Below are 12,770 nucleotides of genomic sequence, written 5' to 3' on the forward strand. Positions count from 1 at the left end.
TTTTTCAAGTTGAACTTTAAAACTCAAAGTGAATTCTTTGTCTTAAGTCATATGTAGACTTAATATACAAACGGGGGACAACTAAATTTAAAATGCTGGCAGATTTTCAGAAACAGCAGGAGGAGGGGCAGGAGTTAAAGTGCCACCCCAGTGCCTGACCACGTGCTCACGTGGCCAGACCTGAAATGAGAAAAGAATAAAGATTCATCCTGCATTTCACAGCAAACAGAATGGAATGTGTTGTGCCTCATTTACATTCGGAGCCTCTTTTCCACACCAGGACAGCAATAGAGAGGAACCAGGGAAGCAGCTGCCGGCTCACGTGCTGGGAGGGTCTGGGGGGCGGCAGCGCGTGCCCCGGGGCAGGGGGGCCTCAGTACAGTTCGGGGGTTTTTTATTCCACTGAGGCTTTCTTTAAAAGATATATTCTGTACGAAAATCTCAAAAAAAAAATGCTAAATGAGAATTTTAAAGTATTGTAAATAACCACATCAATAAAAAGACAACTTCAGATTTCTCTCTACAGAGAAGCAGAGTGGGTTTTCACAAAAACCACGTAGCATCCTGACCATCACAACACAGCTTTAAAGCTGCCGGAGGAGAGCGGGTCCCCTGTGGCCGCAGGCCTGGCAGCTGGGTGTGCGGGCACGCGCTCTCCTGAGGGTGGGGAGGCCTGGCGTTGGGGGGACACGCCCTGACCCTGACGGGGGACGGCACCCCTTCCGCTGTTCCATCAGGCCGCTCTAATCCGATGCTGCATTCTGAGTTTGTTGTCCTTTCAGCTACTGCCCTGTCAATCGGGATCACGTGTGACCCACACATCCTACCAAAGATTGGAATCAACAGTCAGAAGCAAGTGTCCATTTAAGCTGTTAATCTTTGCAGAGTGCAGCGGCTGAGGTATCACTGCCAAAGAGAGAGAGAGGAAAATGATTCCAGAACCAGCAGAAAGAGGCCAACCTTTGCGGATCTCCACCTGCTGGTAAAAGCTCTCTCACACAGATAATACACAGCCCCTGCTACCCCCAACACGGCTGCCTCCAAAGGATGAGAGCTGAGCAGAGAAGCTGTTTGTATGGCAGAGAAAAGTGGTCGGAAAGGCGTCCTTGGCCACGCTCTGGTCACCCCAGGAACCTGAACAACACAGAAGGGAGAAGACGACGGCGGGGAAAAGAAAGGAGAAAATGATGCTCAACGTGAGTGACCTGCCAACAGTGATCACAGAGCACGGAAGAAAAACAAAACAGAACAAAACCACCACGAGGACATGAACGGTAGATTCCACATGCGTGTCCGTCTGTATCCAACCGCATGTATCAATCAGGAATCAGACCGTGAAGTCATGCCTAGAGACTCAGCATTCACACAGCAAAGACCCAACTTCTGTAACTCGGCTGTGCTGTGAGCACTGAGTCTCCCACACGGGGCTCGCTGGGGCGCAGGGTGAGGCAACCGCAGAAAGCGAGGGGGTGTACACCAAGCAGCTGCCCCCGCCCCCGCCCCAGAAGGTCCTTAAAGACAAGCCGTCCTCACTCGATGGAGAGCACCCTCAACCATTTGACCAAATGCTGAAAAAAACTGCACTTTCAACATCTGAAGGAAAGGGAGGGACATACAATAAAAATGCAATGAGGAATTACAAAGACATTTCTGCCATTTTTAGTGGCGGGGTTATAAATACAAAGTGATTCCATGTTTTCTAAAGTACAGATAACATTTTAAACGATCATACTTTTAAAAACAATACTTACCAAGCTAGAGGGCACCACCAGGAAAGTAGTGACTTTATGGATCCCCAAGAGAAGTCTGGCAAGACAAGTCCTGACTTCCACCTGGAGGCACTGCAGGGGGCCTGGTCCTGCGTGGATCCGGAGCCCCCAGCACTGACCACAGGCCCTACTGAGACCCGCTCAGTGAATGCACACTGGTTTTATCTCGCTCTCCTCCTCCACAAAAACAACTCACATCCTGACCGAGCACCCCCTGCGCTCCCCTCACCAGGAAGGACACCACGCGAGCCCGATGTGGGGGGGGGTCCTTCCTGGGTAACGCTTCTATTCACAAGCCAAAAGCTCCTGCAGTTGATCTGACAGTTTCTTCACACTGATAATTTTAAAATTTCATTTAAGTCTAGTCTCAACAACGATGTCACGTGATCACAAGGCCCGGCACACAGCTGAACGCTAACCGACTGTCAGGGGAAGCTGTGTGAAGAAAACAATGTCCTAAGCACCGGACCTGTGGGAAAAAGTCATAAAAAAGCTCCCTCTGACATCTTTTTAAGTTGTGACAATAACTGTATTCTACAAATAAACTTACTCACACTAACAAAAACCTTTGGATTTCAAAGTTTTGAACCTCTCTGGTGAGAGTTCTGTTTTTCAGCTGTAATTCAACATGTATCAGGATTTGGTGATTACTTAGGGGTTGGAGAAATCCGATAGGAACTGCTACAAAATCATGAGCCCTTTGGTGGCATTATCTGGAGGTAGAGACGACTGGTCACACTTCAACACTGCGAGCTCAGCTCGAACCCGTCCCTCCACGCCACCTCCCTGTGCCTGGAGGGAGGACCCTGTTACTGCGCCACCGAGTCCCTGCTGCATCACTGCAGCCTGAACAAGTCGGCCACACGCAGTCCAGCATTTCACTCCTGAGTGTCTGAAGTAACGTTAGACACTGGGCTGGCTGCCGGCAGAGTTACTGACGGAGGCCTTACATCTCGCCTACAAACATACTGGAAGTCAAGTGGGACAAAAGGAATCTCTGCAGACTTCCTCTGGCTGGTAAATGCAGCCCTTCCTCCTGGAAGGGTCTCGGCACTACAGCCCACTGTCTGAGGAATGAGTAGCCACCACATGAACCCGGAAGTCTCTGGAAAACAGCAAAAACCGTCAACCCATCCAAACAGAAGCTTTGGCTCCAGGATCATAAAATGCACTTGGAAACAATGAGCAAAGGATTTTCACGGATCAAAGTTCTCCCCTTTGTACTTCTGCTCCAACTAAAGAGTCTAGTGTCGTCAGACTTGGCTAAGTTTTTCGCTTAGTTTCTGAAAGGAAGAAAGCCTTCCTTTAATAAAGATCCATACTTTTAACTGTTAATAAGTCTCTGGGGGAAAAGTACCTTGAACAAACAAATGACGGCCAGATTTCATTTGGGCTACGGTTAGGGTTGGTTTTCTTTGGCTATTAGAAATCAGTAAGGTTGTTTAAGTTCACTGCAGCTCTTGGAAGCTTCTCAAGAAAGCTAACGGTTCAAGACCCTCTAACTGATGGCAAGCTACCATGCAGTGTCCGTGAGTCCGTTACTTACGAGCGAGCGGGAGCTCTGCCTGGACGGAGGCAGGAACTGCCTCACACTGGTAGGCGTCTCCTTTTCAATGGAGTGTCGTCTCTGGGGTGGCTGCCGTCTCTCCGGCTGGGGCGTGGAGGACATGGGCAAGAACTGTGGAGGGGCTAAGGAAATGCAATTAACCAAACTGAAATCAACTCCTACAACAAAAACCTTAGATTTCACATTGCTAACAGAAAACCCTTTGTCACCTGTGACAAACACTGCATTCAAAAATTAGGTGTTTGTTTCGTTGGAGAGGTATATTGGGGTCCAGGCCCTTAGAGGGACAGTGTAAGGACTGTTATAGAAGAATCTTTGTAAGACAATCTTGCTGCAGAAATAGCAAGGCGAAAGGAAAAGAACTGTTTTTAATATTCATTCAAATTCATGCATAGAATACAATATAAATACGGTCTCGGGTTTGTACATACAAGTCACATGCTATTTTCCACAAAATTTTGCAGTTGAAGAGTCTCAGGCTTTATTTTAAAATTTTTAAATTAAAAAAATTAGGGGGTAGCAAAAGCCTTGTATTCAACAATTTTAAGGACAAAAAAATTTCAAGGAATAGATCTTGAGCTTTATTTTAAAACCATGTAAAAATTACAGACTCACACCCAAATTCTCAAGTGCACCCTCCGCTTACATTCTCCTTTTTAAAATAAAATAGGAAACCTCTTCCTTCTTGATGTGGATCAAGACATTTTATCCCTAGGTTTAAATTAGGCTGTATTTAAATTTCAAAAATCGAATTCCAGATTTGATGTTTTAATAGTCTACCAGTGCCCCTCTGCCTAGTAACAGTCTGGAACAGGGTTTAAAGGAGAGTGTCCAGGTACGATTCACACTCTGAAGCATGAGGGGGACATCGGGAGTAAACTGTGCTGTCAGAGTTCTGCTCAGCGCTTGGTCAGGCTGCTTCAGTGCCGCGGGCGAGAACAGTGAAAGCACAGAGGTAAGAGGTGACCCTCCTACCGGGACTGTCCTAGCTAGAGATCACTGAGGGGAAACAAAGGGCACAACTTCCATGATCAAGAACAGGTACAGAAATCTACCATGTGTCTTGACTGTCTCTATAAATTTAATGGGCTTGGTCCGGTACCAATTACAGGTAACAGCGAAGGTCGGCTCCTACAGTTTCTCTCTCTGTCGTGGTTATAAACGCCTCAGCAGATGTGATTTGCAAGTGTTTTCTCCTGTTCTGTGGGTTGCTCTTCTTCTCTGCTGACCGTGTCTTTGTATGCACTGAGTTCTTACTCTTCAGGAACTTCAATTTGTCCAGTTTTTCTTCTGTTATCTGTGCCTCCGGTGTCACATCCAAGAAACCACTGCCAAATCCAGTGTCGTGAAGCTTTTGTCCTGTTTTCTTCTAGGAGTTTTATTACTGTAGATCTTACTCAGGTCCTCGGTTGACTCTGAGTCAGTTCTGGTACACAGTGCAAGGTGAGGGTCTCCCTTCACTCTTTCGCATGCAGGCACCCAGCTTTCCCAGGGCCAACTGCTGAGAAGACCGTTCCTTCTGCACCGAACAGCCCTGGCACACCTGTGGGAAACCGTCTGTTTCGTGAGGGTTTACTCTGGGCTCTGCATTCTATTCCACTGACCTGTGTGTCCGTCCTCCGCCAGCACCGTGCTGCTCTGATGGCTGCAGCTTGGTAGTAAGGTTTGAGACCAGGGAGTGTGAGTCCCCCAGCTCTGTTCTTTTTCAAGACTGCTTTGGATATTCAGAGTCCCTTGAGATTCCGTGTGAATTTAGGATGGGTCTTCCTACTTCTGCAAACAGTGCCACTGGTACTGGAACAGGGACTGCACTAAACCTGCAGAGCGCTTTGGGCAGTGCTGACATTTCAACACTGAGGCACTCAATCCGTGCACATGAGATGTGCTCCCATCTGTCCGCCTCCTTTGTTTCCTTCCGCGACGTTCTGCGGTTTTCGGTGAGCAAGGACTTCACTCTCGTGCTTACTTCCTAAGCAGTTCTTTCTTTAAAACTGAACTGTAGTTGGTGTAAAATACTATGCTTTAATAAAACGGCTGTTTTAATGTCTGTCTACTGTGTCTATCATCAGGCCTTTTCTGGGACGGGTCCTGGTTACTTACTTTTCCCTTCTGCGTGGGCCCTGCTTTCCCATTGCTTTATATGCCTCATGCTTGTGCGCTGAACACCGGACACTGGAATCTCACGCTGCGTTAACTCTGGAAGTCCTACGCTCCCCCTCCCCCAGGGCTTGCCGTCTTCCGTTGTCTTCTGTAACTGTCGCAGGCCGTTTCTGTGCTGAACATCAGCTTGAGGGGCAACCCAGCACCTCCTCGGGTCTTTCAGGAGCCGCCCCCAGGCACTCAGAGTCCCTGTCTAACTTTGCCTGTAGATGCAGCCATCTTTTGAATGTTCTTGTGTTGTTGCTCTCCAAAAGGGGAGAAGTGAAAAGGTAAGGGGTTGGGGGAAAGGCACCACTTCAGCTAGAGGAGAGGCTGGGGCTGGTGGCAGTGCAACAACAACGCCTGCCAGCCTCTGCCTGCGCCTCTGCAACCAGGCGCGGTCATCGGCCCTCAGGGCCCAGAGGACAGGCTCCTCCTGGCCCGGCCCGGCCCGGCCCCTGCAGGCTGCATGCAGGCTGTTCCAAGAACAGCCACAGCGCTGGTGTGTGGCTGGCGGGGTGATGTAGCCGCCACTGAGCTAAGAGCTGAAATCTACTGAAACGAACCACAATTTAGCATCCAAGTCTCCCCTGAAAGTTGTAAACATTCAACAGACTCACGAGTTGCAAAAATCGTTCCATCAGATAGACTCTGCCAGCACAGTTAGACAGCACTGTCTAAGTTCAAAGACCAATTTCTGGTGCTCCTACTCTGCCTTCTTCCCAGGATCCTCCCCCTTAATATGCAATTTTTAATCCTTTGTAATAATCTCATAAATGAAAAGATTACTTACAGTATTTTAAGAAATCACTTACCTTTAGATTCTGTGTTCAGAACCTATTGTCTCAAGACTTATAAAGGTGTTTCTACTATCTACACATGTGTGGGTGAGGATATGTGGGGGGCGGGGGCTGATAACAAATCTGATTATTTAGGGCTTCCAGCTTAAATCAGATAAGGAGCTAATTAATCTAACAACTACACACAGTTGACATGTTCCCTACAACTATTACTTGTAAATCCAAAGGTGACTGATTTATTATAAGTTGAGAATTTGGGACACGGTCACCAGTCTAGCCCCACCTTCTGAGGTCACTGTAGGAAAATAACCGAAAATTTCTGCTCCTGACTAGTGAAATCCCAGGGCTAGTTCTGTGATTAACGAGTCACCCCAAATCATCAGGAGGCGCTTTGGGGTTCCTGCTTCAGGTCAGACGTGTGTTGTAAGGTGCCTGGCACACTCACCCTTTCTCATGGACACAGCCTCCAGGAATGGGCCCTCCGGGAAGTGGGGAGACGCGCCGCTGCTGCTGGCCGACCGGGGCAGGGCTTCCTCCTGAGAACGGCACAGGCAGAGCGTCCTCAGACACCAGTGCTCTCCTGCTACCTGCTCACGCTTACTGGCAGACGTGCATTTTAACACGAGGCACTGAACTGTCACGTCAAAGGTTCAAGCCAAGCTAGAGACAAACTAGAAGGTTTCTAAAATCAGACACATCTGGGTTTGTGTCCTGGCTTCGTCCCTTATTAGAGTGACGTGACACTGGGCAAGTTTGTCATCTTAGTTTCATGATTTCCACAGGGTTGTTACAAGGATAGATCCGATAATACATTTAGAATGCTTAACACATTACCTGGCACACAGTAAACGGTGATTAAATTGTTAGTGGAGTATTTCACACACGTATGAAAGTAACAGACTGGGAAACAACTAGGTACATGCAGTGTGTCTTGCTTATTGTTGCTGCCTAGTACCAAACACGTGACTTACAAGAAATGAGTAAGTATTAGCTGAATGAATGGATGAGAATAAACATTTCATGAAATGGGTTATGAGTCTAGAAAAATGTCTGTCTTGTACGAAAGAAAATGTAAATTCCTATTACCAGTGAGAAGAGATCTTAATTTGCTTTAGGTTACACCAAAATGAAGCACAGTATTTATTCATGAAAAACTTACTATTTACACATGATAGGGACACACACTAAACAGAGGACAACTTACTTCCACGATATCTATAGAACACTGCTAAATATTTTTAAATATAGAAGAAAAAAATTAGGTTAATATATTAATCTATGACTATGTGAGATAAACTGTTAGTGAAAATTCTCTGACATACTTAGGTAAGGCAACTTCAGGAACTAGCCATTCACTAAAAACTGGCCTCAACTATAACATACTGCTGAAAGCATTAATTTCAAACAAGCTTCACGACAACGGATCTGGCCAAGGAACAGGGGAAGAAGGAAGGCCATGTGAACCACACAGTGCAGGCAGGGAAGGTCCCCGCACTCTTGGTTCTCACCACGAGAACCAACCACGCAGTGTACACAAAGCCTCACCCCAGACATGCTTCAGGCCACACAGTCACGAGAAAAGCCAGCGAGAGCTAGCACGACACCCTTCTGCTTACAGAAGGTCAGAAGGACACAGAGGCCAAGCATGTCTTGTAGGAACAGGAAAAGAAGTCACACCCAGGACTTGCCGGTGATTACGAAGCGGGTGCTTCCCTGATGCAAACCACTCCCCCATCATGTTCTTCAGCCCACCCGCTCACACTCATTTTCACAGCTGAACTTCACATAAGCCCGAGACCTGCCCACACCTTGCACTCCACTCCTCCTTACTGGTCTGAGCTGCTCCCACAGAGAACAGCCAAGCACCTGTCCTGGGCAGGCAGGGCAGACGCAGGTCAGTGTGCAGCGCCGCCGTGGGGATGGGGCCGCTGTGGGGCAGGGATGCGGCTCAGGGCCTCCCGGGGCTTGCTCCCAGAAGCTGTCGATGGTCCCCCATCCCTGCATGCCCCCCTCAGGGAGCTGTATCCACTTTCAAGCTCAGTTCCTGGCCCAGAGGAGTCGGAGACACCCAGAAGGGAGCGAAGGGACCTTGCCTGCCACGTCTCCTCCCAGTGACCAGACATTGCCTTCCTGGCTGAGGGGCTTTGATGGGGCTCTGACATCTCTGGAACATCCGTTTCCACAGCCTGGCTGTAGAAATATGCTTGTTTGTATTGTCTGATCCCAGTTACTAATCTCTGACACTCACTAAGTTAGGCCTTTTCTAGTTCTGTCCTGACCAGTGACTCTTAACCAGGTCCGGGCTGCACAGAGGTCGCCGTCAGCAGTCCCGTGGCTTTGCTCCCAGGGCGGCACCGTCACTGAGGGCTGCCAGCATCACCTCAGACACAGCCTGGGCACCTCACTCACGTAACAGGAAGGAAAGCCTCCTTTTCCCAAAACGAAGCCCAGTGGAGGCTCAGCCACAGCTCATCTGCTCAGCCTTCTGACCGAGAGCTTTCATATGGCTCCAATCAAAGCTTATCTCGATGTTCAAACTGTTACCTGGGATAGGCTAGCAGAGGTTACTGAAGGTAAGCAAGAAGCAGTGAAATTAAAGTTCTAGGAAGAGGGAAAAAAGATGGAAAAATGTCTGGTGTCGGGAGGTCTCGTTCCGCAGGGACCCTGCTACCGGGAGGTTTTAAGGTCTCTCTCTCTGCCAGGGGCTCGTGTTCTCACCGAAAAGTAATGATGCTGAACAGGATTTCAAAGGCCCCCTCCAGTGTAAACTATTTTAACTCAGGCACTCTCCACTGCTGCTCGTCGGAGTACTAGCAAGTTTATGAGACACGCAGGCTTTGAGGTTAGGCTTGGGGTTCAAATCCGACTGTGTGCTTTGCTAGCTCTTTAACAGTCAAAGTTCAAAGATAAAGCCCTTCGGTGCGTCTGTTTCCTTATCTTTTATATGAAAGGGGCACAGCTGCTTCCAGGGTCTTTGCGAAGACATGAACTTGTAACACCTAGAGCTCAGCACAGTAAGCACAATAAAAAGTAGGCACTACAGCTTTCTTTGAGGAACTTGGCAACATGTATCAAAATCTGTAAAAGTGTACATTCTCTCCCCTAGCCAACACTCTTCCAGAAATATTCTGAAGAATAATTCGAAGCACAAACGTGTCATAAGGATGTTCACAACGCTACTGTTAGAGTAACAGAAAGCTGGGAACAGCCTAAATGTTCAAAAATGGGGGGCTGGTTAAATACAGATGGCAGATTATGATGATGGAAGACCACACAAATACTAGGCATCACGCTGGAAAAGGACTAATCAGATTGGAAAATGCTCATGCTATTTTGTTCAGTAAGAAACACGAGCAGCGCCAGCTCACCCCCCACGGCCTGAAGCAGGGTGCACGGTCTCTGGGTCACTGCTATTAGCCCAGTTTAACAGCTAGAAACTTTTAAAAGACAGCAACTCAAGCTTGTAGTTAATGCTTATTGCTTAACTACTACTATTTATTATCTGATGAGTGGATAATTCTATTATAAAGGGTCACGCGCTCTAACATAACAGGCCAATGGGAAGGTTATGATGGCATCACAGAGGAAGAGTCTTGCTGGGTCACTGGTGTCGGGGAAAAGCAGAGCTGGGCTGGGCAGGCTGCAGACGCAGATGCACAGAGCGGAGGAATGAGGGCTGAACAGGAAAGAACAGGGGCCAAGTAGGGCTGCAGGGTAAACCGAGGCACGGAGTAGGGTTGCAGGCCCTGGAGTGCACAGCTCTGACGCTTCTTAGGGGATATGAACTTAATCCTGTAAGTGGCAGGGAGCCTTCAAAAGGTTCCAAGGAGGAGTGACAAAGACTCTGGTGGTATCTGCAAGATGGAACTGGGGAAGCTAGGAAGATAGGTGAGATATGACAGACGAGAGCGAGCATGCACTGAAGTCGGGCAGCGACGGGGGCATTTCTTTATTATTTTCAACATTCAAAAGACGTTCAGCAGCAAACCTGTTATTACCGATACTGCTGGATTAGGGGTCATGGAAGGCCCTGTGGGAACACAGCACAGTGTTCTTTTCAGAGGCTTGTCTGTTGCGTTACAGAAAGAAAAAGCTTTAGGATGGGGGGATGTGGGGGTGGGGGTGGGGTGTGTTGAGAGAGGGAAAGCTCCATAGAAATACATTTCTTCTTTTTCCTTCACCTAAACAAAGGGAAAGGTATTTAGGATAATACAGGTCTGAAAGTTGCTGACTTACTTCAACCCCACTACAATCTAAGAATATACAGAGTTCATAATCTATTTTTTAAACTATAGTCACTACACTGGCCTTTATTAAGTAACAGTGAGTAATCCACTGTTTCATTTCCTGCCAAACAAGTCAATTTCAGCCCTAAGTTTACTGACTTTAAAATGGGAGCGAGAGAAGAGATGGAGCACCAAGACTAGTAAACCAGGCCAGAGGGCGCCCGCACCCTGAGCCTGGGGTCCAGGCGCGCGGGGCCTGGCGGGCCTCACCTCGGAGTCAGAGCTGTCCAGCTCCGCCAGCGTTGGAGCTTTGAGGAGCTTCTTCCGCTGCACAGGAACCTGCTGCCGGGCACCCGACCCACCTTCTTTTGATTGTGACGTTACGCCTCCATTCACCATTGATGATTCCACAGCATTCTTTGGACATTCAGGGGTAGTTACATCTGGTAAAACAAAGGTGAGAGCTTACCCTTTCTTGAGCCCAGAAAGGTAATCAGTGGACCAAATGTACTTTTCCGAGTACCTGCACTTGGAACCACACCCAAGGGGACCTGGCATTTCTACGTCGAACAAATACAACACAGAGGACAGACACCATCCCGCCTACGCATACAAAACACTTCTATTAGATTATGTCAGGTTTGAGCAAAACCTTCAAATGAGTAACTGTATGTTCACATTTATAGATTAAAATTTAGAGCTGGAAGAAACCCCATTGGTAACGGACTCCCACCTCTTTATTCTCCAGAGGCCCAGAGAAGCCAGCTTCACTTCTCAGCCTCTAAAGAGCTAGTGATCAGCGGCTCACAGCGAGGGCGTGCACTAAGCCTTATGAAGATACGGCTGTAAGATCTGAAAACGGTTTGATTTAAAAATAAAAATAGCTAATACTCTATACACATATGAACATGGACACGAAGAGTCTGGGCTACATTCCCTCTGATAAAGCTGATCTAGTTACAAACAGCTCAAGTATGGATGGGAAGGCAGTGAAAGGAATGTGGCAGCGCCGAGTGCAGGGCATGGCGTCTAGCTCTAGAGGACAGGGTACAGAGAACACAGTGCGCAACGCACAGAGCACAGAGCACAGAGCACGCGGCACCGTGTGCCAGCTCAGAGCACAGAGCCCACTGCAGAGAGGTCAGCGTGTCCGGCACACAGCAATGTGCAGACGGTTTGGATTCACAGTCTAGCTCTGCTGCTGGCTGTCTCACCCTGAGCCAAGCTACATGCCATCTCCTTGTCTGTAAAACGGGGCTCGCACAGTCGTGGGCCTGCTGTGAGGAGTCAGCAGGCTGACAGTCACACACCAGCTCTGAGTGCCGGTGCAGTCAGGGCTGGCGACCACTAACTCCGACTTCTGCCACCCTCTGTGAGGAAGAGAAGGCTTGGCAGCGTGGCAGGCCTGGCGCTGGAGGCCCCTTCTGCAGCGCTGCAGCCCGTCGTCTTCCCGTGCAAGTGGAACTCACTTTCCTCAGCATTTCAGAAACATAATAATTTCAATATCTAACTACTGAAGTAGACTACTTAAAAGTGACAAAAGTAGCCACGGCATAATTTAACGCACAGACCAGCACATGAACTGGTCTCTGTCCCTGGAGCAGGCCGAGAAAGCCCTGTCGTTCACCAGGGAGAAGGGGATACGGAGCAGCGAGTGAGAAGTCGGGCGAGGGCTCCTTCCGGGGGGAGGCACTGCACCCAAGTCGCTGTCAAACGCAGGCGGGTTCTGTCTGTCACTGTTCCCCCAACATGACGCACAGGACTTCCAGGAAACATTCAGAATGAAACCGTGTTCTAGTCCAGTCTTCTTTGACATTATTTAAAAGAATTACGTAAATTATTATAAATGACACATATGTAACTCCTAATATTTACCAATTCTGCTTATTTTTAGACATCAAGAAGGCCAGAACCCGAATCGGCCTTGTGAACCAGAAGAGAAGGTCTGAGGAAGCAGGAAAGGAGGGAAGGAAGAAGGGAGAAGACTTGTCTTTCATACTATTTTTAGTAGAAAACTTGACAGCACAGGAGTTAATTTTGTTATCACCTTTCCAGGTATTAAGGAGGTGGAACAAGTATACAACCGGGGGAGAGGGTGTGCTGAAGGGGACAGAAGGGCAAAAGCAGCAAGTTTTTACACAAATTATAAAGGCTAAAATCTTTAAATAAATCCTTCATAAGGAGGTGTGCAGAGCAGGAGGCTGCCACACCTAAGAGAGTAAATTTTCCAAAAAGCAGAGGAGGAAACGGTTGGGCTAACTGGTTCATT

General features: G+C 48.1%; 1 protein-coding gene across 14 annotated transcripts in view; it reads right to left on the minus strand.

Annotated features, from left to right (window-relative positions):
- SPIRE1 (spire type actin nucleation factor 1) overlaps window positions 1-12,770 on the minus strand; it is a 156,361-nt gene that overhangs the window by 23,964 nt on the left and 119,627 nt on the right. For 12 of the 14 annotated variants that reach the window (XR_012063947.1, XR_012063948.1, XM_072949323.1 and 9 more), the window contains 4 exons: window positions 10,772-10,944; window positions 6,721-6,811; window positions 3,316-3,458; window positions 961-1,134 (listed from right to left, as the gene is read on the minus strand). Coding sequence is in view for 12 of the 14 variants with exons in the window: in XM_072949323.1 (XP_072805424.1) it covers window positions 961-1,134; window positions 3,316-3,458; window positions 6,721-6,811; window positions 10,772-10,944 (581 nt within the window). In the remaining 2 variants the exon portion in view is untranslated. The remainder of the gene's footprint in view (window positions 1-960; window positions 1,135-3,315; window positions 3,459-6,720; window positions 6,812-10,771; window positions 10,945-12,770) is intronic. The other 2 variants (XM_072949322.1, XM_072949324.1) reach the window with 1 other exon arrangement.

Source organism: Vicugna pacos, chromosome 24, assembly GCF_048564905.1.
Source record: "Vicugna pacos chromosome 24, VicPac4, whole genome shotgun sequence".
NCBI classification, from domain to species: Eukaryota; Metazoa; Chordata; class Mammalia; order Artiodactyla; family Camelidae; genus Vicugna; species Vicugna pacos.